This window comes from Balaenoptera borealis, assembly GCF_965194805.1.
Source record: "Balaenoptera borealis genome assembly, chromosome: 1".
Classification (NCBI taxonomy): Eukaryota; Metazoa; Chordata; class Mammalia; order Artiodactyla; family Balaenopteridae; genus Balaenoptera; species Balaenoptera borealis.
The window spans coordinates 47,453,659-47,479,661 of record NC_138860.1 but is presented as its reverse complement, the minus strand read 5'-3'; the positions used below and the strand labels follow the sequence as shown (position 1 = coordinate 47,479,661).

The following is a 26,003-nucleotide window of genomic DNA, read 5'->3' as shown; positions in this document are numbered from 1 at the left end:
GCACCACCCAGCCAAGCTTGGGTTCCTGACCCCAGAAACCGTGAGAGAATAAACGGTATTGTTTTAAGCCACTCTGCTGTAGAGCAATTTGGTAATCAGCAGCAGATAATTAATACACTTCTCTATACCAGTCTGCCACCCACACTGTGATTTGGTCCAGGGCCTCATCCAGATAAAAAGGACAGTTTATCAAGGCAAGTATGGATGGGGGCATGGTTGGTTTTTCCATAGAGTTAGTGGCTGGTGCTGAACGATGGACACAGGGACCACGCCCAGACACAGGGATCTAGACTCCCTTCCTGGGCTATTTCTGAGCAGCAATGAGCTGTTGTCCTCTGCATACATGCTTGGCCAGCCCAGCCCAACCCTGACCATGTGTGCAGGAAGAAAGGAGAGCTCAAAGCCATTTAAAACTTCCTGTTTGGTTCTCAGCCGCCTGCCCTTAAGACCTTTTCTAGCAACAGGTTTTTATGACTCCATGACTGGAAAAGCCCCAGACTCTTTTCAAAAAGGATGGTGTGATTTCTCAGAACCCTGGTGGGAAGGGAGCGGTGGCTTTATAAGTAGGGAAGTGACTGGAGTGTCCCATGTGGTATACGGGACCCTGAAAAGTCCAGCCTCCCTTACAGAGAAGCCCATACAGCCAGTATTTCCTGCCCCCTGGTCATTTCAACTCCAACTAGAGGGGGAACGTCCCTCCCATGGAATTCTGCTTTGATGGTAGCATTCTAGGATTCTTTCTCTAGAGCTTCTGGGTAAGTGATTCTCAATCAGGGGTAATTGGCAATATCTAGAGACATTTTAGGTTGTCACACTGCGGGTGGGGTGCTGTAGGAATCTAGTGGGTAGAGGACAGAGATGCTGTTCAACATCCTACAATGCACAGGCCAGTCCCCATAATAAAGAATGAGCTGGTCCAACGTATCAAAAGGACCACAGTTGAGAGACGGTACTCTAGAAGCTGGCCAAATGCCAGCCAATTCCCACCGAAAAGCCTCATTTCCCTAGTCTGGGAGAACTGAAGTAAGTCGCTATCCTGTCACAGGGCTGGGTGGGGACGTGTGTCCCCAGGGGCCCAGGCAGCTGTGGACTCTATTATTAGCCCTGAGTGACCCTGGGGACACTTGGCTTCTCCTGTCTGAGAAACTAAAACAAGGGGACATTTTTTCACCAATTCTTCTAAATAAAGATCTATGATACTTGCATGAATTTTAATTTTAAAGCTACTGGTATATATTTGGGGTTTACAACGGGAGTGGAGAGGGTGGGTTGGAAAAAGTACATGAACCTATTAAGTCACAGCCAGACATGCCTCTCCGTCTTGGTCATACAGAACATAAGTTGTCCTTCTATGGAGACCTTTCCTAACTGTGTGCTCTGAGCTGTTCTCTGACCAGGAGGGGACAGCTTGGTGCTAAATTGTCCTCACTCTCTCTTTGGGTATATACCAAGTACATGAGGTCAGACCATTCATCGCAAAGAGTGTGAACTTGGGAACTCAGCAGGGTTAAGGCAGGTTCTGTATGGCGAGTGAACCCGTGATTTTGGATTTGTCAGTATAATGCTGAGAAAATTGCCTGTTCACCTGAATTATGCAAATTATTATGACAACTTTCACAGGCCAACATAGTCGTGTGCAGCCAAGCCTCCCCCTTCAGAGAACCCAGCAAACTCATTTCTACATGGTCCTTTGAACCTCACATTAATAAAATCCATGCATTCAGGTAACTGAGGACTCCATGAGGAGCCCGAAGCAATTGATCTGAGTCTTTTCTTAAGGGAAAAATCTGAGTCCCAAGGCAGGGAAGGCGAAGTGCCTTTTCCAGGCTCCCGGATGTGCCAACAGATCGACGTGCATCTCAACTGTCAGCTGCCCCTCAGCCAGCATCCACTCCTGCCCAGGCTGGGCCCTTCCTCCTCACCTCACAGGCAAACAGCTTGAACGGTAGCCCCAGGATCTTGTAGTCGATCAGCTGGTTCCCTCGAAGCTGAGTCAAGGCCTCCTTAAGGTCTTTAAGGGCGGAATCATATCTGCAGGAAAGAAACCAGTTGAAGGCACGGAGGAATAAAGAATAAAATGTGTGTCTGCTTCTCTTTGCCCATCTGTCTCACTAGGACAAGAAGCCTGTCTAATCTCTTTTGACCTTCCCTAGTTTTTCGCCAATCCTGAGCCCCAGCATTCCATAGAACCCAGTGTGAACGGTACCCCCTGGGGTGGTGCATGCCAGCAACCCTGCCAGCCTCCCAGTTTCAGGCAGCCACAGGTATTTCTGTCTCAGTCTCCCCTGAGAGCTTTAAGCAGAGCGGCACACGCTGGCCTCCACGTCCCCACGGAGCTGATCAGAGCACGGCTTGTGCCTTGCTTCCCACCCAGAGGCCAGGCCAGCCTGACGCAGCTCCAGGGGGCCCCTCCTCACAGCCACCGGCATCACCCTCCTGCCCAGAGCCTTCTCCTTCAGCTTCTTCTGAGTCCAGCTTAGCTCTTGGTTTTGTGGCCTTTGTAGTCTCCTGTCCCCTCCCTCCTCCTCCACACACTTTGGGAAAAAGAAAACAGAAACCATCACTTAAGCCAGACAGCATTTCTAACACTTCTGGCGCTGCCCTTCTGCTTTGTTGGGTTGGCATTGTGCTGGCTGGCTCAAGGTGGACCAGGGCGGCTGTCATGGGATTCGTGGTGGAGAACAGGGCCGACCATATCAATAGTGCCCATGGGCGGGACTTCCCTGGTGGTGCAGTGGTTAAGACTCCGGGCTCCCAATGCAGGGGGCACGGGTTCGATCCCTGGTCAGGATCCCACATGCCACACAGTGTGGCCAAAAAAACACCCCCAAACAAACAAACAAACCCAAAAACCACTTAAAAAAATAGTGCCCATGGGGGCCCGGGCAGGACCTGGACCAGACCTGCTCGGCCTGCCCCTGACCTCCACAGATGCCCTGGTGGGAGGGAGCCATTGCCAGGCAGCAGGGGGTAGAAGCAGCAAAAGTCAAGCTCTCCCCATCCCCACGCCAGCCCCTGGCCTGGCAGGAACAAATGTGGCTGTCCGGTGGCTCCCAGCAGGCCACGGAACCAAAAGCCCCCCGGCCACTGTCTGACCCAGAGCTGCCACGTGTGGCTTCTCTTGAAGGCAAGCCTGGGATCTGGACACAGGCTGGTGGGGACCCTCGAGAGGTGGTGTGGGGTAATGAAGGCACCCTAGGACAGGGGCCGAGAGACTGGGGCCAGCCCCGCCGCTAACTGGGAGACCCTGGCAAATTGCTTCCCTGGCCTCAGCTTCCACGTTGATATTACAGGGAGCGCATTGTTTACAAGGAGCATATTACACTCAAGGAGCAGAGCACATGAGGGGCTGACTACTAAGTGCCCCTGGATCTCATTTCTGAGGTCACACCCACCCAGACTGGAGTCCTGTGTCCGCCACTTACTATCTAGTGACAAAGGGCAAGTCACCTAATTTCTCTGTTTCCTCATCTTTAGAATTAGAGAATAGTAATAGCACAGAGCACTCAGGTGCTTAGGACGGTGCCTGGCACACACAGTAATTTACTATTTTTATTAATGTATATATATATAAATAATATAATATACATATTAATATATATAATAATTTACTATTATTATTAATATTTGTAGATCCAGCTCTAAAACTGGCAATTAAATTCATATAGCAACCTTTTCTTCCATGCTTACTTAACACTGTATACTGTATTAACTATTATCAGGAGATAAAAACACATAGTTGTAGAAGCTGGAACACTGATCTCAGGGAAGCCTGGAGCGGGCCAGGAGGGCAGGCTGGCCAGGAGGTCCCAGGGTGGCGGCAAGGTGGGGGGAGGGAAGCTGGACATTCTATCGTCATTTGGTTGGAAGGAAGTCCCACAGCTGCAGGGGCTGCAGGAGGAACAGCTGCAGGAGACCACGTTTGAAACAGAAGGACGGTCCCCTCTAACACATCCTTGTTAACAAAGCTGATTGTAAAACCTGTTAAAAGCAGGCAGGTCATTCCTCAAGAAGCAAGAAGCATTTCAAGTCATTTACACATCCTTTTAGGCATTCCCTTGAAGGGGGGGGCGAGGTCAGCATCTCTGTTCTAAGCCGGAAGATGGGGTGACCGGCTCCGACTCACTGAGCCAAGAAGAAGCGGGCAGGCGGAAAGGCAGGTGTCCCGTTTCACGTTCCACTGCCTGTTTGTGAGAGCACGGAAGGTCCTCGGAGGGCACGCGTGAGGTGCTGTCACCACTAACCTGCGGGTGTACCTGCCTCTCTGGCGAGCGGGCTCAGCAGCTGAGTTTCAGCTGTGAAGTAACAACGCCTGTGTCTCCCTGGGGTTGAATGAGCCCAACAAAATCCTCCTCATAAGTCTGCCCATCGGGATGGTTAAAGATCTGGGCCCAGGAGGAGGGAGAAAGAAAGAACTGACGTTATTCAAAAGGCTTGCTTTGTGTTTAAAACGGGGTGGGGGGTCCCCCTGCTAGATGTCTGTATTTGAACCTGTCTTTTTTTTTTTTTTTTAAATAGCTACTTTATTTATTTATTTATTTTTGGCTGTGTTGAGTCTTCGTTTCGTGCGAGGGCTTTCTCTAGTTGCAGTGAGCGGGGGCCACTCTTCATGGCGGTGCGCGGGCCTCTCACTATCGCGGCCTCTCTTGTTGCGGAGCACAGGCTCCAGACGCGCAGGCTCAGTAGTTGTGGCTCACGGGCCCAGCCGCTCCGCGGCATGTGGGATCTTCCCAGACCAGGGCTCGAACCCGCGTCCCCTGCATTGGCAGGCAGACTCCCAACCACTGCGCCACCAGGGAAGCCCTGAACCTGTCTTTGACAGCATCGCCCTGACCGCCGGCTGCCAGCCTCTCCTCAGCAGCCCCGTGTCTACCGGGAGCTGCTCCCCTGGGGCATCTGCTTGGACACACAGCTCTGCTTCCTGCTGCACAGGGTCTGACTAAGCTCAGGATGAAAATTCCAGAAGAGCCTTCAGCCCCGAGCTGGGGGCAGCGCGCTGTGCGGCCCCTGCATCCCTCCAGCTCTGCCGCAGGAGGTTTCCTCCGTGCCACCTGGAACGCACAGCGTCCCCTACGAGGCCGAGGTGCTGGAAGCTTCCCGCCCTCCCCCCACAGGCTCTGCTGGGCTGGGCCCGAGGGCTTTCCTCACGCACACACCCGCCTGGGCTTCCCTGGCTGCTGGCCAGCGTGGTGGCAAACTCGCTGATGCTTCTCACCAGCTCTGAGCCTGGGAGGGTCTGTAGCCCTCATGTCTGTGATACTCCCTGGAAAGGTTTCTCGGTAACTGCCGAAGCTCCCGACGGTTCCTGCTCTGCCAGCGCCCCCGTGCAGACTAGAATCCTGCAGTCCACACACTCGGATAATGGACAGAGTCTGAGCCAGCCGAGAGGAGTCGAAATGTCACACACCTCCACGCCCCGGGGCTGGGGCCATGCCCGTTCCCGTTTCAGACGTCAGGGAAAAGGCTCTGCTGTGTTGCCTCTTTGGGCAGCTTCACCTAAAGGGTCTCGCTATATTATCAGGGCCCTAATATTCAGAAGGCCAGGATCTGAAAGGCACCTTGAGCTTCCCTCCCCTTTCGGATGACAAGGCGGGGGTCAGAGAGGTGAGACAGCCAGCTGCAGCCATCCTCAGCCCTGACCTGCCTGCTCAGAACGACTCTACCTTCGTTCTGGTGGAACTTTATGAATGACAGAAGAGCAACCCAACAACTTCTGAAAGTGGGAAAAGCTGAGAGAAAAAACATCTATAACACCACCTTAAAACAAGTCCTGTTGTAATCTGAAGCTAACCCACTCATTATGAAGCGATTGTTCCAAGTCCCCACGGCACTTATCTAAAAAGATCTCCTATAGCACTTGCCCCATTCTGCTTTGCATTATAGTGCTTGTGACCTCTTCCCCTTTTTAAAGTATAAGTTCCTGGAAGCAGAGGATATATTTCACCTGCTTTCACTTAATAATTCCATAAGCATTTATTAATACTATACTAGATGCTGAAAGCTAGTCTTAATACTATACTGGATTCCAGAGTGAAGAAGTATTCTTCCCTCGCGAGCAGTAGAGGAGACAAATATACAGGCACGTATCCGTCATAGAGGAGACAGATGTGATAAAAGGACACACAAAAGAGAGTGGTGGCTGCCCTAGCGGGTGAGTGTGCCTGGGGCAAAGGCCGGGGGAGGCGAGTGGGTGGACAGCGCTGAACCGCAGAGTAACAGGCAAGGGAAGCTGCCCTTTATCCTGTAGTAATGGGATCCAGCGGAGGTTCTTAAACAGATCACATTTCTTTTTTTAAGACGATCCCTCTGGGATATGGGTGGAGAAGGCAAGACAGGTGGCTAGGAAATCAGTTTGGAAGTGATTGCAATAGTCCTGGTGAAAAATGGGGTCTAAACTAGGGCAGTGCTGAAGGGAGGGAGAGAGATGGGTGCATCTAAAAGATATTTAAGAAGTCAACTTGACCAGGTTTAGGAAAAGAGACATTCTGGGTTGATCCCAGGTGGACACTTAGTAGCTGGCCGGGTATGGATGGAGATCAATCCAACAGGAGAGGGTGTGATCCTTAAGGGTTCATGTATGATTTTCAGAGGACACTGAACCCCCTGAAATTGTACATAAAAGTATGTATGTGCTTGTACTTGTTTTGGGGGGAAGATAGCCCATATATTTTGCTATTTCTCAACCACTGTTATAGTGATAAAAAGAGAGAGTCAAGAGCTGAACCTTGGGGAGGGGAGGACACCAATGCCTATGGATTGAGCGAAAGAAAAGAAGGCAGCTTAGGGCTGAGAATCGTGCCTCATTTACATTATTTTCTCAATAGATAGTTATTGAATTAAAGATAAAACTTGGTAGATTTTTCTCTTAGATTGAACTATTATCAATCACAGACTAATTGAATCCTGGGTCTTATTCCTGGATTTTTCTGAGGTCTTTTTGACTCACTCAGTATATGAGCCTTTCAGATTCTGGGACTTCCGGGCATTTCACGTAGAAATTTCTTCTGGGAGGCTCCCCTCTTCGCCATCTGTCTCTCCTCATCAGAGGTTGTTAGAACTAATTAAAGGATGGCCTTAGAGTTTGTCTTTTGAGATTTAAGATCAACTGGAGGATTTGTGCTCAGACCTGCCTGCATACCCTATACACCCAGAGGATAGCAGGGATGAGGGAAGGGGGGACCGAGAAGGAGGAGAGCGTTAAGAAAGGAGACAGAGGCATGATGTTGCCAAGAAGTAAAGGCCTGCATCGCCTCTCTCAGCTCAAGGCTTTCTCTTCTCAGACTGCCTCTGTGTCTGCGGTTCTTCTTCTGGGGAGACTTCACCCCTGCTCTTACCCATTCAGGTAATCAACTGCATCTACATCTTGCAAGTCCTCTGAGCTTCTTCTGGTGGTTGCCCCTAGCAACAGCTCTGCATAGCGGCCTTGCAGGCTTGGCTTCTGACTAAACCCTAGGATCAAAGTCTTCCAGGGTGGCATGTAGAGCATCAGAGCCCAGCCCACCCCTTCCCCAGTGCTCGGACAACCCCTACAGCCTCCCCTTTGCCCCACCAATGACGCCCTGCCTCACCTGTCGTGCACATACATACACACCATGCCCCTACTGACCGTTTTCACTGTTTGAAAGTTCTTCATGAGCCTGAGCTGAATCGTCTTCACTAGAACTTATACACACTAATGGGACAATTTCTACAAAGGGTCAGTTCACCATCCCCTAAAACATTTAAAACTGATGCTTAGAATATGTTTTCTTTGTTATTTGTATGCTATTGGGATATTTGGGGGAGGGGTGTGGGAATTGAGATTAACTTTCATTTTCTATTTATTTGTCTTTTTTTGCTAATATTTTGTGTTGACTGTAAATGCACCAAAAGTACAGAAAGGTTGGTAAAGAAAACGGAAACCCCTATAATTTCACCGTCTGGAGAGAACTGCTGACAACCTTTTGGTCTACGGCCTTTCAGACTATTCTGCAAAATAGAAATGGAATTGTGCTATACATACGATTTTGAAATCTGTTTTAAATTTAGTATCTATGGTGAACTTTCTATATTAATACATATGCTACTTATTTATCTGTATTAATATATTCTTGTACATATAATGTTGCTTATGTTCTCACCTTGGTGGCTGAATTATATCTCATTGAATGGATTAAACTGGGTGTTTGAAAACACGTTCTGCAGGAATGAAGGAAGGTTTTGATGTGGCTTCATGACGATCGTCATTGTGTGACAGCTCAATACCTCAGAGTAGTAGACCACCATGGATGCTCCCTTGGTGGACAAGGTATCACCACCTGGGCTATGACCCATCAGGAACACTGGTGGGGTGCCATGCCTGTGGTGGTTATGTAGGCTCACTGTGGGCCATATAACTGGGCAGCAGGCCTGCCTTACCACCCCAGAGAGGACTTCTGCCTCTTGCTGACTGATTGCATAACTTCCCAGAGAAGGTCCAGTCATGCTTCCCAACAGAGGCTGGGGAGATACTGCTCAAACACCATGTCTGGCACCACCAAGACCCCCTCGGGGTTTCTCTGTGCACTCCTCCAGCTTGTGCAACACTGGACCACTTACTTCTCCATCTGGTAGTAGAGCATCCCTCGTTGGAAGTAGGCCACTGCCAGGTGCTTGTCTCGGTTAATGCTTTTGGTGAAGGCCTGTGGGGAGAACAGACAGGCTGTGAGGAGGTGTGAGATGAGCCAGAGGGTGAGGCAGGAAGGGTCACGAGAATGGTTCGTGTCTTGAAGGTAACCGGAGGCTGAGGGGTCAGAATGCCCTGTGTTGTCACTTCCTAGTGGCACAGCATGAGGCAGTTTACCTAATCTCCTTGAACCTTAGTTTTCTCCTCCGTAAAATGGGGATATTCAAATCTGCCTTTCAAGATTACTGACAGGATTAAAATAATAAAAGTAATCAAATTTGAAAATAACCAAATTAAAATGTTATATACAGCATTATATTTATTTTATAAATGTATTACAGAAATATTATGCAATTAAGGTAATTATCAGTATGTGTGTTCTTATGGCCATTTTGTTCACTGTTTTGAAATATTATACAATTTAAATAATAACAAATAAGAATGCATAGAAAATGCCAGGAGTGAGGACTCAAGTATGAAACCAAAGAAAGAATGAGATGCCAGAGCAGAAGAAAGCAAAGAGAAACCTAGAGCAGGGAGACGAAGGGTGGACAGCGGAGTGGGCGAGCCAGGAGGTGAGCTGGGCCGCACAGCCTTGCCCAGGAGCCCCGAGAGGCCAGAGGCCACAGCCCCTGCTGGCAGAGCTGCACCCAGACCAGCTGCTGAGCTTTGCCAACCTCTTCTCCTGACGGTGCACCTGCGGTGCCATTTGCTCAGCCCCTGGGCAGGCCCCGGAGAGGAGGTGGGGGTCCTCTCCCTCCAGCCAGATGCAGGGCCCTCCTGCACTCCTGTCTGCCCACTCTGGAGCCAGAGGCAGGCTTGGTAGTCTCTGCAGGTGTACCAAGCGGCCTCTCTCTCCCTCTTTGTCAGGGTAAGAATGGCTGTGGTAGCAACTTGCCCTTTCAAGGGGCCGGTGAGTCAGTCGTCTGGCCACACCACCTTGCAAAGACTTGCAGTAAAAGGTAAAAATAAGGACTAACATTTACACAGTGGTGTGAAGTTACACAGCACTTTAATAGTTGGTGCCTCCTATATGGGAATAGAATCTAAAAAAGAGTGGATATACGTATATGAATAACGGATTCACTTTGCTGTACAGCAGACACTAACCCAACATTGTAAATCAACTATACCCCAATAAAAATTAATTTAAAAAAATAGTTGGTGCCTCACTCCATCTTCATGATGTTTAACCTCTCCAGAAGCTGAGAGCCAGAAGTCTACATGACTTCCTGAAGACCAAAGGTCCAGAGAGAGGCAGAACTGGGGTTTGATCCTAGATTTTCTGCTTCCAAACGCCATACCGTTTCCAGCTTACCATGCCCAATCTGAAAAAGTGATTGTTGAGAATGCTCAACCCCATAGTAGGGAAGATGAGAAAAAAAATTGTTGAGAAAGGTGCCGTGACATCCCACAACTTGTCCTCGGCAGACATCGTTAATCAATCACTGTCTGCTTTCCTTCCACCAGCCTCAGAATCCTTAAAAGAACGAGCCACAGGGCTTCCCTGGTGGCGCAGTGGTTAAGAATCCGCCTGCCAATGCAGGGGACACGGGTTCGAGCCCTGGTCTGGGAAGATCCCACATGCCGCGGAGCAACTAAGCCCGTGCACCACAACTACTGAGCCTGCGCGTCTGGAGCCTGTGCTCTGCAACAAGAGAGGCCGCAATAGTGAGAGCCCCGCGCACTGCGAAGAGTGGCCCCCGCTCACCGCAACTGGAGAAAGCCCTCGCACAGAAACGAAGACCCAACACAGCCAAAAATAAAAAAAATAAAAATAAAAAAAAAGAATGCGCCACATAATTGATCAGAATTGTCACTTGAGATGAAACTGATTTTTCTTAAGCACCTCCTCTTGATCTCTTGGGCAGGCAAAGCTCACACACAGGAACGTCCTGGAAAGCCAAAAGCAGTGCTTTAAAATCAGGTGTGAAGCAGTGAGATGGAAATTCTGTGGCTAGCAGCTGATAGAAGAAAACATAAAGTAGGGAGGCTTTCAAAAAGGTGTTAAAGAAAGTTTCCAGAATGATTTGAATGTAATAGATGGAGAATAAAGGAGAGCATAACCCACAGCTAAGGGTTCCCAGCCGGCTGCTTGTTAGAACCACCTGGGGAGCTTTTCAAAACTGTGGCCGCGCAGGCCCCACCCCAGGCCAGTTGAATCGGGATCTCTGGGGGTGGGTTGGGCCTGGGCAGCTTTTGTGCTTCCGAAGCTCCTGAGAGGTTTCTAAAGAGAAGCCCGGCTGAGAACCGCCAATGACAAAGGCCCGGGGGAGGCCACGGGCACAGGCACCTCCACTCACCTCCTCCGCCTCGGGCATGCTTCCCAGGATCGTGTGCAAGCAGCCGATGTTGAAGCAAATCCTGGAGTGGGGGTCCTGGACAGCGGTGAAGGCGTCCAGGGCTCCCCTCCAGTCCTTCTTGTCGGCTGCTAGCACCCCTTCATTCCAGAGGCTGATGGTCTCGACCAGGGACATGGTCAGGTGCAAAGCGGGAGGCCGTGAGCCGGTGTCTCCCCGGGCAGGGCAGCCTTGGCCCTCACTTTCCTGGCCTGGAGCTCAGAATGGGGCCCAGCCTCCCTTAAGACAACTTAGTGTTGCAAAGGCGGCAGGAAATGTCCCCACCTTTTGGCAACTGACGCGTAAGCCTATCGCGAAAGAAAAGGAAAGAGAAGGAGAGAGAGGGCAAGCGGGGCGGAATGTGGAGGAGAGAGGAAGTGCATCAGAGACTGCCCGTGATGCAGCAGTTCCCCAAAATGCTTCTGCTGTGTCCCCCGGCTCTTCCTCTCTGTCTTCCTTCCCCATCTGTGGGCGGCAGCTTCTGGCCAGAGCTCTGACCCCAGGCTCAGGGCGACCTCTGGCTCCCTGTCAAATGAGGGTGTTGGATGACAAAATAGCTCTTTTCAGTCTCGAATGAATGTTTTGCTCACTTCCTCACACCCTCATAGACCGTCTTGATATATTTGGTTTTTTGTCTTGAGCTGAAATTGGCAATCAAATTTCTGAGCAGGATGGTCTTGGGTGTACATCTGGGACTGAGATACTTTTGTGAACACTTAGGAAGCTCAGAAGGAGCCAGTCTCCTGCAAATGGCAAAATTAGGAACCAGATATGACAGTGAATTGTGACTTCTCCCATCCTTCTGTGAAAAACTGAAGAGACAAGGGGTCTCATTGGTGACTAATGTGTTTACTAAGTCCCCCAAAACACAGATTTACGATTCTTTCCCGTGCTGCCCTGGGAAAGTAAAAGTCAGTAAAATAATTGGGAGTAGAGGGTATAACCAGTTTGATTTACTAAAATCCTGACTTCTTGTTAATCGCTCTCCACCAGAGTAGCGTTAAGGTAAAATGCAATTCCAAGGGTCAAAAATACTTAGATGCCAACTCTTGTTCTGTAGTTCCTGAAAGCACCCACCAGCTATCACCAAACTTCCCCTATGAGCCTGAAAATAAAACTTAAAAATGTCCATTCTATAAGGCTTGTAGGATCGAAGATGGGAGAATTGAGAAGACGTGCACGCACCTTTGCACAGACCACACCCTGTGTTTGGAAGCCCTTCCCACCTCACTTTGGCAAACTCCTACTCATCCCTTAAGGCCTGTTTAAATATCACCACCTGTCTGAAATCTAGTTCCACACTCCAGGTAGTAGAGAGAATTTCTCACTCCTTTGTACCACCTCTTCCCAAACAATTATATTTGTTGCCATTTCTCTTTTCATCTGCCCAAACTCCTAGACTCCTTGAAAGCTGGGCCCATGCCTTTTTATTCTAGGATCCCCAGCACCAACACTCAATAAATGATGAAGGGATATATTCTAAAAAGAAGTTAGAGGGGCTTCCCTGGTGGCGCAGTGGTTGAGAATCTGCCTGCTAATGCAGGGGACACGGGTTCGAGCCCTGGTCTGGGAGGATCCCACATGCCACGGAGCAGCTGGGCCCGTGAGCCACAACTACTGAGCCTGCGCGTCTGGAGCCTGTGCCCCGCAACGGGAGGGGCCGCGATAGTGAAAAGGCCCGCGCACCGCAATGAAGAGCGGTCCCCGCTCCGCGATGAAGAGTGGCCCCCACTTGCCATAACTAGAGAAAGCCCTCGCATGAACCGAAGACCCAACACAGCCAAAAATAAAAATAAATAAATAAATAAAGTAGCTATAAAAAAAATAGATAAGCAACAAGGATTTACTGTTTAAAAAAAAAAAGAAGTTAGAAATTGGCAAATGAACTGCAGGTGGCAGTGATGGCAGGAAGAGATAGTGCTATTACATCCAGTGAATAAATAATTAAAACTCGGGACTTCCCTTGTGGTGCAGTTGTTAAGAATCCGCCTGCCAATGCAGGGGACAGGAGTTCGAGCCCTGGTCCGGGAAGATCCCACATGCCGCGGAGCAACTAAGCCCGTGCGCCACAACTACTGAGCCTGCGTGCCCCAACTACTGAAGCCCATGCACGTAGAGCCCGTGCTCCACAAGAGAAGCCACCGCGATGAGAAGCCTATGTGCTGCAACAAGAAAGCCTGCATACCGCAACAAGAGTAGCCCCTGCTCGCTGCAATTAGAGAAAGCCCGCGTGCAACAAAGACCCAACACAGCCAAATAAAGAAATAAAGAAATAAATTAAAAAAAAAAAAAAGACTTCAGTTATCGAGGAAAGGGACTATTTGCTTGTGTTAAAAAAAAAAAAATTAAAACTCAATTAGCACATCGAGTGTTCCTAGGAAAACCAAGTGGTTTTGTAGCTAACATAGACTTTACTTAAGTCTAGTCCCCTTTTTATTTTATTATCAGAGTCTGTCAGAGAGAACACTCCTTAAGCCGATATCCATGACTATTCCAGCCTTATTTCCCAGAATGTCCTTCATAACCCCCTACAAACTCTACTGCTTTGTCCTCTCCCCCTTGGCCTTCATTTCCTGCCTCTCTGCTTTGGCTCATGCTGGTTCCTCTCCCTGGGCTGCCCTTCCCATGTGTGCACCTTCAAACTCACCTTGCACAACCTCCGGTGTCCTGCTCAAATATCACCTTCCTCTGGAAGCTATGCTGAAATCAGGCCTAGCCTCAAGCCTCCAAACCCGTGATCTCAGTTTCTCCTGAACTCCCACGTGACGCTTAATCACTCTCACTAAAGTGTGCACATGTGTCTTAGCCCCTCGAACAGACTGTTCGCCTGGGATGGGGGGGATGTCCTGGGACTGCCCCATCCTTGTATCCCCCAGAGACCCAGCAATGGTGTTCGCACTGAATTCTGTCCACTCTCCCTCCCGTCCCCAAGCCACCATCAACTTGTGGGTGAACGTATAGTCTCCTAACCTCTTCTCACTCATCCATCTATTCCCACAGAGTAGCCAGACAAATCTTTTAAAAACACTTGTTGGATCACATCATGCCCCTGTTTTAAAACCTTCAGTGTCTTAGCATTGCTCTTAGGATACAATCCAAATTCTTTCCCATGGTGCAGGAAGGACCCTCTCCGCCACCCAGCCCCATGCCACACCATTTCCCATCTGTCCCTCCCAGTGCTCCTGTGCACCAGTCTCCTTTCATGTTCTCAGCTGGTTTCCTCTGCCTGGAATGCTCTTCCTTCAGCTGGTTCCTACTCATCTGAGTTCCTACCCAGCTGGTTCCTACTCATCTTTCACTTCCTCTGGATGCCCTTTCTTGATCCGTGACCTCCCTGTGATCACCCTGCTTTCTCCCTCACAGCACACGGTTCTCTCGGCTCATGACATTTGTCACAATTTGTAATTGTATATCATCTGTGAGATTGTTTCTGCACCCCAATGCAGAAACAGTCAGTACTGCTGTCTTTGATTACAACAGTCATTGATACTGTTAGTAGATGGCCTTCTCAGGCATCTGCATTCCCCTCTTTTCCTTTGGTAGAACCCCTGTTTTGTTCAAGTCTCTGCTCTCCGGAGGCCATGTGCTTCAGGAGAGGTGAACTCCCAACACTGCCCCAGGGAGTGGGGCTCTGACTGGCTTAGCCACAGGTGTGAGATAGAATTCTAGTTAACAAGACATCAGGGGAAGTCTGCTGAGGATCTCTGGGAAAGATTTTTTTCCTTACTGATAAAAAAGGACACATGGGAAGAAACAGTACTTGTTTCTCTCCTAGACAGTAGTGTGAAGATGTGCCTGGAACAGTGGCAGCTATCTTATGACCATCAGGAGAGCCAGCTAAGAGCAAGCCATCGTCTTAAGGAAAAGAGAAGAAAAAACTAAGAAGAACCTGGATCCTTAATTATGTTGATGAGCTCCTAAATTAACCAATCTTGGAGCTAATCTACTCAGGATTTCTTTGTTGATGAAATAATAAATCTGTTTACTGTTTAAGCCGTTTGAATAGTGTTTTCTGTTCTTTATCGTTTAAAACATTCTAACAGATATACCACTGTATTCTTGACTCCTGGCGAAGCACTTGATATAGTAGGTGTTCAGAAAACATTTTTTGGGGGGAGATTGGTATTGACATGTGTACACTGATGTGTGTAAAATGGTTGACTAATAAGATAAATAAATAAATAAATAAATAACTTTATTTATTTATTTATAAAAACTGTTCTTAAATTTATTTATTTATTTATTTATTTTTGGCTGTGTTGGGTCTTCGTTTCTGTGCGAGGGCTTTCTTTAGTTGTGGCGAGCGGGGGCCACTCTTCATCGCGGTGCGCGGGCCTCTCACTGTTGGGGCCTCTCTTGTTGCGGAGCACAGGCTCCAGACGCGCAGGCTCAGTAGTTGTGGCTCACGGGCCCAGTTGCTCCGCGGCATGTGGGATTTTCCCAGACCAGGGCTCGAACCCGTGTCCCCTGCATTGGCAGGCAGACTCTCAACCACTGCGCCACCAGGGAAGTCCAATTTATTTTTAATATTTATTTATTTGGCTGTGCTGGGCCTTAGTTGCGGCACACAGGATCTTCGTTGCCACGTGCAGGATCTTTACCTGCGGCATGAGGGATCTTTTAGTTGCAGCACGTGGGATCTTTTAGTTGTGGCCTGTGGGATCTAGTTCCCTGACCAGGGATCAACCCCGGGTACCCTGGTTGGGGAGGGCAGAGTCTTAGCCACTGGACCACCAGCGAAGTCCGCCAGAAAATATTTATTGAATAAATTTTGTTAAGACACTGGTTGGATATCTCAAAGTTTTAGCTCAGTGTCTTCAAAATTATTTCAAAATTCTGTATAAGCAAGATTTACATTTGCTTTGCTAACAGATCACAAGCTCCTGTTGGATGCGTTCATTCAGTGGGAAGCTAAGAACCTTCTTAATGCTTTCCTTTTTCTGAGGGAGGAGGCTGTTAAATCAAACTCATTATTGTCATTATTCCTTGACACTCAGCAATAATGTCCTCCTCCCCACTTTTAGAGCTCAGCATTTCATCATTCTTTAACTTCTTCTGCTACTCTCAGATTAGCCATAATCTGAGAGTAGCTCAGAAAGCTTCTCTCTCAAACTCCTCAAAGGGTGGGACCAGGTCTCAGTTTTCCCTCATTCTTTCATGTTCTAGGCACATGACAGGTGCTCTGTAGACCCTTGTTAATTGGTCAAATGAACAAAAATTAAGAAAATACAACCCTACTTGAAAAAAATAGAATTTTATGGAGTTTGGCAGTATCACCTTATTTGCATAAAGTGAGGTACCTTTATAATAGCCAGGAATACTTTCTCAAGAGTCCTCAAGAGTACCAGACAGGAAATGCTCAGGAAGTGGGCAGGGAGACCTTGTTTATTACATATAAACTGGGCCTGGATTTCACAGGGAGGATGCAGAAAACTCAGCATGGGTCTCCTTATTCAGCAATGCTAGTTGAAAACCTCAGTGCTAAAGGTCTTCCCTCTCCAGGAAGACATGATAAGTTAGTCCTGTCTAGTCTACCATTGTGTTTGTTTTCTATTGCTGCATAACAAATCACCACAAACTTAGTGGCTTCAAATAATACACATTTACTCTCACAGTTTTTGTGGGGCAGGAGTCCAGGCATGGCCCAGCTGGGTCCTCTACTCAGGGTCTAAGGAGGCTGAGATCAAGGTGTTGGCTAGGCTGCATCTCACCTGGAAGCTTGACTGGGGAAGAACCTTCTCCTAAACTCCCTCATGTTGTTGGCAGAATGCGTTTCCTTGTAGCTATGGAGTTTATGAAGCTTACTTCTTCAAGACCAGCAATGGAGAGAGTGTCTCTACTTCACTGAGTCTCTGATCTCTAGACCCCTTTTTAAAGGGCCTGCTTGATTAGGTCAGGCCCACCCAAAATAACCTCTCTTTTGATTAAAATCAGCTGTTTAGGGATCTTGATTACTTCTGCAAAGTCCTTTCACTCTTGCCATAGTCTGTGGGTGAGAAGCAACTCACAGTTTCTGCGCACACAAGGGGAGGGGATTACACAAGGGCATCTTAGGACTGGGGGTCATCTTAGGATTCTGCCTACCACTACTACAGGGTTACAGTCTTCTCCTTCCCTGACCCACCAGCGAGGTTAGTTACTCCTGCCCTGTGCCCTCAGAGCAGCCTCTCTCCACCTCTCCAACCACGTGTTCAACTGCACATGATTGTAATTACTTGTTTAAGTGACTGTTTCCCAACTAGACTGTAAGCTCCAAGAGTATAGGACCTACATCTGATTTTTCCAGTCTTATCTTTTGTGCCTATCACATGGTAGACTCTCAAAATATGTGCGAAATATCAGTGGTGTGGAAGATGTTTTTAAAGTCACTGTAACGATTTAGTTTGGTTGGTTACATGTATCCATCCTATCATCAAAATGTGGGCATGTATAATGCTATTATTTTAAAGGACCCTCACATTAAGCACACTAGAGATGAGGATCATTTTCATCTTTGAATCCTTATACACAATATATCTAGCACCTACATTGGTGGGCACTCAGTAAAAGTTTGATGAATGAATTAATGAAGGAACACATAATGACTGAAGCTCTGAACCTGAGTAGGACAAGTAAAGACACTGGCTCCTCACTCTAAAATTGCTCTTTGACTTTTTCTGCACATATGAATCCTGCCCTTCTTTAAAAGCCGAGCTTAGACTCTTCTCCTACATGAAGCCTTTCCTCACCTAGTCTCAACAATTTTCATTTTTCTGAATTCCTATAGCGTTTATAATCAAGCATCAAAACACAAACACTGTATGTTACATTATCTGTTTTCTACCTCATCTTTTCAGCTAGCTGTAAGCTCTTTGAAAGCATGGAGTATGCTTTCTGTTTCTTTACGTTTTCCACAGAACCGAGCATCTAACATCTTACATCAAAAACTTAATCAATATGCACTGATCTAAAAATTTAAAAAAAATTATGGCTAATCTGATTTAATTCTAGTCCTACACATCTTGTAACTTTCTCTTTTTGGATGCAATTAGCCTTTTCAGTCCTGTGTCTTCTCTCCATAGTATCCATCACTAAATGTGATCTAGCCACAGAGCCAGGAATGTGGTTTGCAGCTTTCTTGGATGTGCTTAAATACTCCATGGGTCTTTCTCTCTAGGAAGGGCAGGTCTCTGGATAATTCATTTATGTGTTTCTTCAGCATATTCCCCGCAGGTAAGCATATTCCTAAGTCAGTAAGTGTTTAAGGGGAAATGCTGTTCTGAGCAAGACAGTGACTGGTGTAGAAGGTTTAGAAGCTGACCACCTCATAATACAAAAAAAGGGGAGGGGTATGGAAGAGTTAGAAATGTACCTCACATTTAGCAAAATATAATTCTTAAAGATTCTCTTTTGCTTCCCCTGTGTCTCTAACAACTAAAACAGTGTCCAGACATATGATAAATATTTGCTGAATGAATGAATGAGGAGTAAATCTCTATTAGGCTGTGCTCCTATCCCTCCTTCTTTAGGGACACAGAGACAGTGAAATCCAGTGACCTTCCAGCCTCTGATTCCAGCTTTTCCTGAGGCCCATCTGAATTCCCACCCTTATCCTCTGAGGGTCATTTGTAGGCCCTTATACTAAATTTCAGGGTTTGCTAAAGTTTGCTCTAGTTAGTTTTGTTGTATATCAAAAATTTTTTAAAAATGAAAAATAAAAAGAGCCTTGGCTAATAAAAAATGAAAACTAGATGTGTGCCCCAGCCCAGGACTCTAAAACAACAGATTGCTAAAGAGAGATGGGAGATTCTCAGAGGTGAACACAACCACCTGGGACACAGGGATCCTAGAGATAAAGGAAATGGAGAGGCAACGGGACCCCCCTAGGGAATTCTCTCAGGGGGCCAGACACGCACAAATGATAGAAGACGTGGCTCCTGACCAAGAAGGAATCCAAATGCTGGGCAGAGATCAAAGGCAAAGTACAGGGAAAGCTGAAGCCCAGAGTGAGCTGAGCCTGCAAAAAAACACTAAGGACGACACAAAGAGCTCTTAGTGTCAGAGGAAGAGCAAGGAGGGTCACTGCTTGGTGCAGATGGCGTCACATCAACAGATGTCAAAAAGCAGAACTTCTCAGCTTCTACTTTGTTCCTGAGTTACACAGGGAATGAAGACCCAGACTGAGGATGGTGAGGAAGCTGATAGCTGCTCTAAACAAACTCCAGTTATTTAATCCAGATTCATTAAGTCCCAGGAACTGAAAGATTTTTGTGAGTATGATCCCTAAAACCTTGTCAATAACTGAAGCACCGTGAAGACTGGGATCAATGCTAGAAAGCCAGGATGGATGGGTAAGTGTGATTCTAGTTTTCTAAAAGATATGAATTCTAAAGATGACATCAAAGATTTACCAGCTGATCCCTGGAAAGAATTCTAAAATATAGATTATTATACAAAGGCACTTAGAAACAAAAAGGAATTGGTATTTTAGGAACCAGCATGAGTTTACTAAGAACAAGTCTGGTCAAAACAAACTCTTTTCCTTTCCTAATAGGTGGACCAGGAAGGCGCAATGGGCAAATATCAGAAAGATATTTGGCCAAGACATTCCTTAGACAAGATAATTTAGATAATTTCGTTGGCTAAATATTACGTCCCTAGAGTGTTCTTGATATATCAATGTCAATTTGTGCTTGTAACCTTTTTATAAACAAGTTGGATCAGATTTACAAATGACTTAAAGTTTGGAAAGAGTATCAACATATACAGTAACAGAATCAGAATTAAAATGTTGCCTGACTCATACTGATTCACAAAAACTTCAAGTTGAAATTTGATGGGGAGACATGTTAAGATTTACTGCTAAGTTTAAAAACTCAACTGCCCAAATATAGGAAGACGACCACTCTTAGGAACAACGTACTGGAAGAAGTCTAACCATTTGAGTTGACTGCATGCTGAACATGAGTCAACAGAATCGTGTGGTTGCCAAAACAGCTAATGCAATCAAGCCTGTGCTAACAGAAGTGCAACCAACTCTTGTGTCCGTCGGCTCTTGATTAAACCACCCACCCAGAGACCTGAGTAATCTCTCTGTTGACCAGTGCAGGAGACTGGCACCAACTTCCTAACCTGGAACATTCTTGCACACATCCTTTTCTATCCATAGTGCCTGTCTATCATCCAGGGCTCGCATCCTGACCTGGTTGGCATTCACATCTCTTTCCCCAGAACCCTTGGCTCAGTCAGATTAGAAGACACTGTCTAGAATGCTCGCATTTCATTCAAACCCTTTCCCCATCTGATCACACGTCAACAGCCACAGCAGACATAGCTCATGTTTTCTTCACAGAGGGACACAATCCCTTTTCTCTGGGGCTTAGCTTCTTTTCTGGGCTTCAGGCAGTCAGCAACGTGGACTTCATCAGCATCTAATGCCTCAAGAGCCTGGCTTAATGACGGGCTCCTTCTGTGTCCTTCTCAGCACTCAGGTTGACCCACCTGCCCAGGACTTTCACCTGCTTAACAGAAGACGACCAAGGCCATCACCCCAGTCATGCGAGTCAAATCCATCAGAGACGTGTTCCCCAAGTAAGAACACCTACCATCGATGTCTTATGAGATGATTTTAGGCAGTATGTGGATGAACATTTCTATCATAATAATTATTGTATTATTTTAATTCATTTAATTTTTTGGACAAATAATACACTCACATGGTTCAAAATGAACAAATTTGAAAATTATCCTCCCATCACTGCCAAATTCTTCCCACCCACCAGGAACCACCTATATTAGTTTATTGGCATTCTTCTCTCAGAAGAGATTTTAAGCATATACAAATGTAGACCCCTGACCCCTCCCCTTTAATGCACATACCATTTGATACACAATTCTGCACCTTGCTCTTTTCTCTTTATTATTAAGGACTATTGTTCCTTATCAGGACACAGAGCACTTCCTCTCTCTTTTTTTAATGACCATGTAGTTTTCCTTCACATAACCAGTGCCCCGTTGAGGGACAGATCGTCAATTTGTTTCTAATTACATGTTATCATAACAACGTTGCAATGAATGTTATTGTGTACTATATACATCATTTCACACATCTGTGAACATATTTATAGGACACATTTATAGAAGTGGAATAGGTGAGACAGAGAGTTTATTTTAATGTATATTAGAAATAATGTATAGCTAGCACACCAAACCCACAATTTCACAGTTATATTTTATAATGAGGCTAACATTTTTAAAAAGTGAATTAATGAAAGAAAAATAGTTATAACAGCATAGGTGGATTGAAAATACGGCTAACAATTACGGAATACGGAAGTGATATATAAAGGGCTGGAATTTGAGAAACACTGACCTCATGTGGAACTATCAGCTTCCCTTCCAGAAGCCCCTGAAACCTCCATTTCTTGCAGGGTTCAAGGGTAGAGGCAACGCACACAAGTAGGGGAGAGCTTTGGAGTCCAGAGACCTGGGCTCGGATCTTGACTTTCCTCCAGCTGGCTGTGGGTCTATACAGCTTCTCGCAGCCTCACTTTTCTTGGGTGGAAAGATGTGTTTTGGGGGAGGGGTGATAATACAGTCAAGAGCTTGGACCACAGTGCCTACTTGATAAACGGAGGCTGTTACAATTCAGCTACTTTGAATGAATTTGGGAAAGAAAGAGAAGTGAGAGTCCTTGTTCTGCCCAGCACCTCTCCCTCTCAACACCCCTCCTCTACACAGACATTAATCATGGCAGCGAGAAGTGAAGCCAGAAACAATGCATAACAGGGTGTGTGACCTGTGCAGTCCCTCAGGGCCCCAGGCTTACAAGGTCTCCATGCTCAGTTTCATTCTCTGCGGTCACCATCTTGAAGTGCTTAATGATTCTGAACAAGAGGCCACATTTTCACTTTGCAAAGGCTCTGCAAATTCTGCAACCAGTCCTGTACATAATGTCAGTCACACCTGGCCTCCCCCCTCTTATTTCCACCCCCAACAGACTAGCTCCTGTTGCTCCTGGATGTTGGCGGGGGCAGCCAATCCCCTTGGGACCATCTACAGAGGCTAAAACCTGGCGGCTTCTGCTGCAGCCAGGGGCCCCCCTGCTGACACCTTCTGTCCTAGTTTGACCTCTACCACAGACTTCTCAGCACATTCCTAGCATCCCTCCAGGGGTGAGCCTTCGGATCGGCTCCAAGTTCCCCTAGGTTTCCCGGGGAGCCTGAGCTGGTCAGAGCCAGGGTTGGAGGTGCATCAGTGATTTCTGTCCCTTCCATGCCCCTCAGTTCCGTGGAAGCACTTAACCGCCGTTGGCCCTCTCTCATCCTGTGTTTTAACCAAGAAAGCATTGCGAGGTCAGAAATCCTGGATTCAAATCCTGGCTCTGTCTTTCTTTTTTTTTTTTTTAATAAATTTTTATTTATTTATTTATGGCTGTGTTGGGTCTTCGTTTCTGCACGAGGGCTTTCTCTAGTTGTGGCAAGCGGGGGCCACTCTTCATCACGGTGTGCGGGCCTCTCACTATCGCGGCCTCTCTTGTTGCGGAGCACAGGCTCCAGACGCGCAGGCTCAGTAGTTGTGGCTCACGGGCCTAGTTGCTCCGCGGCATGTGGGATCTTCCCAGACCAGGGCTCGAACCCGTGTCCCCTGCACTGGCAGGCAGATTCTCAACCACTTCGCCACTAGGGAAGCCCCATCGAGCAGTTTTTTCTCAGCTTCTGGTTTGCCTGCTCTTAGCTCTGTAGCCATTTCCTCCTTAGAATTCCTAGCACACAAAAGCTTTGCAGAATGCTTTATCACACTGAGGTACACTTAAAGCCACAAAATTCATGACACTCTGTCCAGTGTCATTAAATGCTGGTGAAAGTCCCCTTTTGCACAAAGCAGTGGACTTTCTACTATAGAATCTATCATAATTTTCCAATAAACAGAGTTTTTCATACTTCCTTCTCTCCCTCTTTGGATTGTCTGCTTACAAGCTGTAGGGGAGACGTCTCTTTCTTGCAGCCATGGTCCTTCCGGACCCTCTCTTTCTTTCTTCTTCCATGCCTGTCCATTGGGACATGGAATCCTGGAAGGAAGATGGGGGAATAAGGAGTTTTGAAGTCTGAACAACTGGTTCTTATCTGGACAAGGAAACATCAAGAAATGATTGTATTTGGGACTTCCCTGGTGGCGCAGTGGTTAAGAATCCGCCTGCCGATGCAGGGGACACGGGTTCAAGCCCTGGTCCGGGAAGATCCCACGTGCCGTGGAGCAACTAAGCCCATGCACCACAACTACTGAACCTGAGCTCTAGAGCCCACGAGCCACAACTACTGAGCCCATGTGCCACAACTACTGAAGCCCGTGTGCCTAGAGCCCATGCTCTGCAACAAGAGAAGCCACCGCAATGAGAAGCCTGTGCACTGCAATGAAGAGTAGCCCTCACTCACTACAACTAAAGAAAGCCCGTGCATAGCCAAAGACCCAACGCAGCCAAAAAAATCAATAAATAAAATAAATAAATTTATATAGAGAAAGAAGCTATTGTACTTGAAAAAGAAGAGATACATGTATATGTATAACTGAATCACTTTGCTGTACACCCGAAACTAACACAACATTGTAAATCAGCTATACACCAATATAAAATAAAAATTAATAAAAAAGAGGCTACCGTAATATCTGAGGCAAGAAATAGTCATGCTAAGACAGCTGCAGGAAGAGAGGAAGGGTGGGAATAAATGCCAAAGACAATTTGGTTTTGCACATGGAGATAAAGAGGAAGAGGAATCAAAGATAAAGAAGCCCCTGGTGTTTCCAGCCAGAGTGGCTGGGAGGCCGGTGACACCAGTGGCTGCCGCAGGAAATGGAGGAGATGGAGAGGTAATCCATCCGCTCCCACAGCTTTATACAAATAAGTCTCAAAGGATGCTTCTGGCCATGTTGTCTCTGCAGGGCATAAATCTGAGATCCCCACCAACATCTCAGCAGCTGGGCAAGAGGAGGCTGGGAGTGGGAGAGGCGGGGTCTCCCATCAGCACACGGGCCACCAGGGGATTCTGCAACATGGCCTTGACTTCCTAGCTGCTTAAAAGCTTAAATATACTGGAAATGTTTCCTCTGTGACCTCAAACGAATTTCTATAAAGGTAAATGAATATCAAAACAAATACAAAAATAGCCAGAAATTTAACAAGTGTCTGAGGAATCTGGAATTTGGAATCCTGCATAGTCCTGTGTTCTTCCTTGTGGAGCTTGTGCCTCCCAGGGACCTGGCCCTGTGGGCCTCAGCCTCAAGCACATTTTAGCTGAAGGACACCGGGCCTGCAGCTCCGTCCATTCCCTTAGCCATTGCCCTGGGCCCAGGTGCCTTCTCAGATCCCACAGGGGCCCCTTGAAGGCTCTAGAATTCTTCTCTGGCTCCAGCTGGGGCACCTTGACAGAGAGGTGGGTAGGGAGCAGATTGTCCCTGCTGGCAGGACTGGAGATTTGGTGACTCCTAGCTTTCCTGAGGTGATTTGTGAAACTACAAATAAAGGACTGCTGAGGTCATTTGCCAAAGTCAAATGGAAACAGACTCTTTTTTTTTTTTTTTTCATACCTTGTTTTTATTTCCTTTTGCTATACACCAGGATGTGGTATTGCTGCAGCATATGGTCCTATATTTAATTTTTTGAGCAACCTCTACAGTTTTTCCATAGTGGCTAAACTATTTATATCCCCACCAACAGTGCATAAGGGTTCCCTTTTTTTCCATCTTTTCACCAATGCTTATCTCTTGAGACAGACTCTTAAACAACTAGATTTTCTCTGCCTGGGGAAAGAAGCAGGTGAATCCTTCCTCCCCAGGGCTTTCATTTTAACTCTGGAGAAATCTGTGTCATCTACTGAAGCTCCCACTGAGCTGTTTTCAGGCCCCAAGCAGGGACTCTTCGGATAAACGCTCACTCTGGATTCTGCTCCTTGGATCTCCATAGCAACCTGGGTACCAGGTTGACCTGAAAGACCTGAAATTCAGCAGGGCCCTGCTTACCAGGTCTGAGGAAAAGCACTGAACAGGTGACGAACAGGAAGTATCCTTTTGCAGAGGGCTTTTTTTTCTTTCAAGATGAGTTCTGAGGAATAAAAAAATGTGTCTAGTTGACCATGAAGTTAGCTTCAAAAATCAGATTCTTGGGCTTCCCTGGTGGCGCAGTGGTTAAGAATCCGCCTGTCAATGCAGGGGACACGGGTTCGAGCCCTGGTCTGGGAAGATCCCACATGCCGCGGAGCAACTAAGCCCGTGCGCCGCAACTACTGAGCCTGTGCTCTAGAGCCTGCGAGCCACAACTACTGAAGCCCGCGTGCCTAGAGCCCGTGCTCCGCAACATGAGAAGCCACTGCAATGAGAAGTCTGCACACCGCAACGAAGAGTAGCCCCCGCTTGATGCAATTAGAGAAAAGCCCACGCGCAGCAACGGACACCCAACGCAGCCAAAAATAAATAAATTAATTAAATAATAAATTTTAAAAAAATCAGATTCTTTTGCTCAATTCTAGGACAATGATTAACAAATTGGTTCTTGGTTATGTTTTTAAGTCAAATGTTCACGTTTTAAATTTAGCAATTCCAGGTCCAGCAATTCACTTGCATTTTGTTCAGGCAAACTGTCACAATGCTATACCCCTGAATTTGCTGTTTTCTAAACTATATTGCGATCATTTTCTTATCAATCTTTATACTCGTTGTTTTAACTGTGAAAAAGAAATGGAGAATTGAAATCCAAGGTTGATATCAAGCTTAGGTAAGTCCTTAAATAATTACAAAGTCCCAATCTGCATACGCTAGAGCCCTCTTAAGCAAAGGCTGGCTCAAGGTCCTTGCCCTAAAAAACCCTACATGTGATGGGGCTGATTAGAAGAGCCAGAGTAAAACAACAGGGACAATACCAGTTCAGCTGAAAATATGCTCTACGGTGTGTGGGCTGGAAGCCATTCCCAGAAGATGGAAATGGCTTATGCTTAAGTTCTTAGGACTTTGAACAAATGTATTCAAATTAATTCTTCTTTCCTCCAGAA

General features: G+C 46.9%; 1 protein-coding gene across 1 annotated transcript in view; it reads right to left on the bottom strand.

Moving 5' to 3' along the window:
- Positions 1 to 12,443, bottom strand: part of NCF2 (neutrophil cytosolic factor 2) — a 29,343-nt gene extending 16,900 nt beyond the window's left edge. The window contains exons 1-3 of the mRNA XM_082401873.1: positions 10,948 to 12,443; positions 8,578 to 8,660; positions 1,923 to 2,031 (exon numbers count right to left, since the gene is read on the bottom strand). Of these exons, the coding sequence (XP_082257999.1) occupies positions 1,923 to 2,031; positions 8,578 to 8,660; positions 10,948 to 11,121 (366 nt within the window). The 5' untranslated portion in view covers positions 11,122 to 12,443. The remainder of the gene's footprint in view (positions 1 to 1,922; positions 2,032 to 8,577; positions 8,661 to 10,947) is intronic.
- Between the last annotated feature and the right edge of the window lie 13,560 nt (positions 12,444 to 26,003).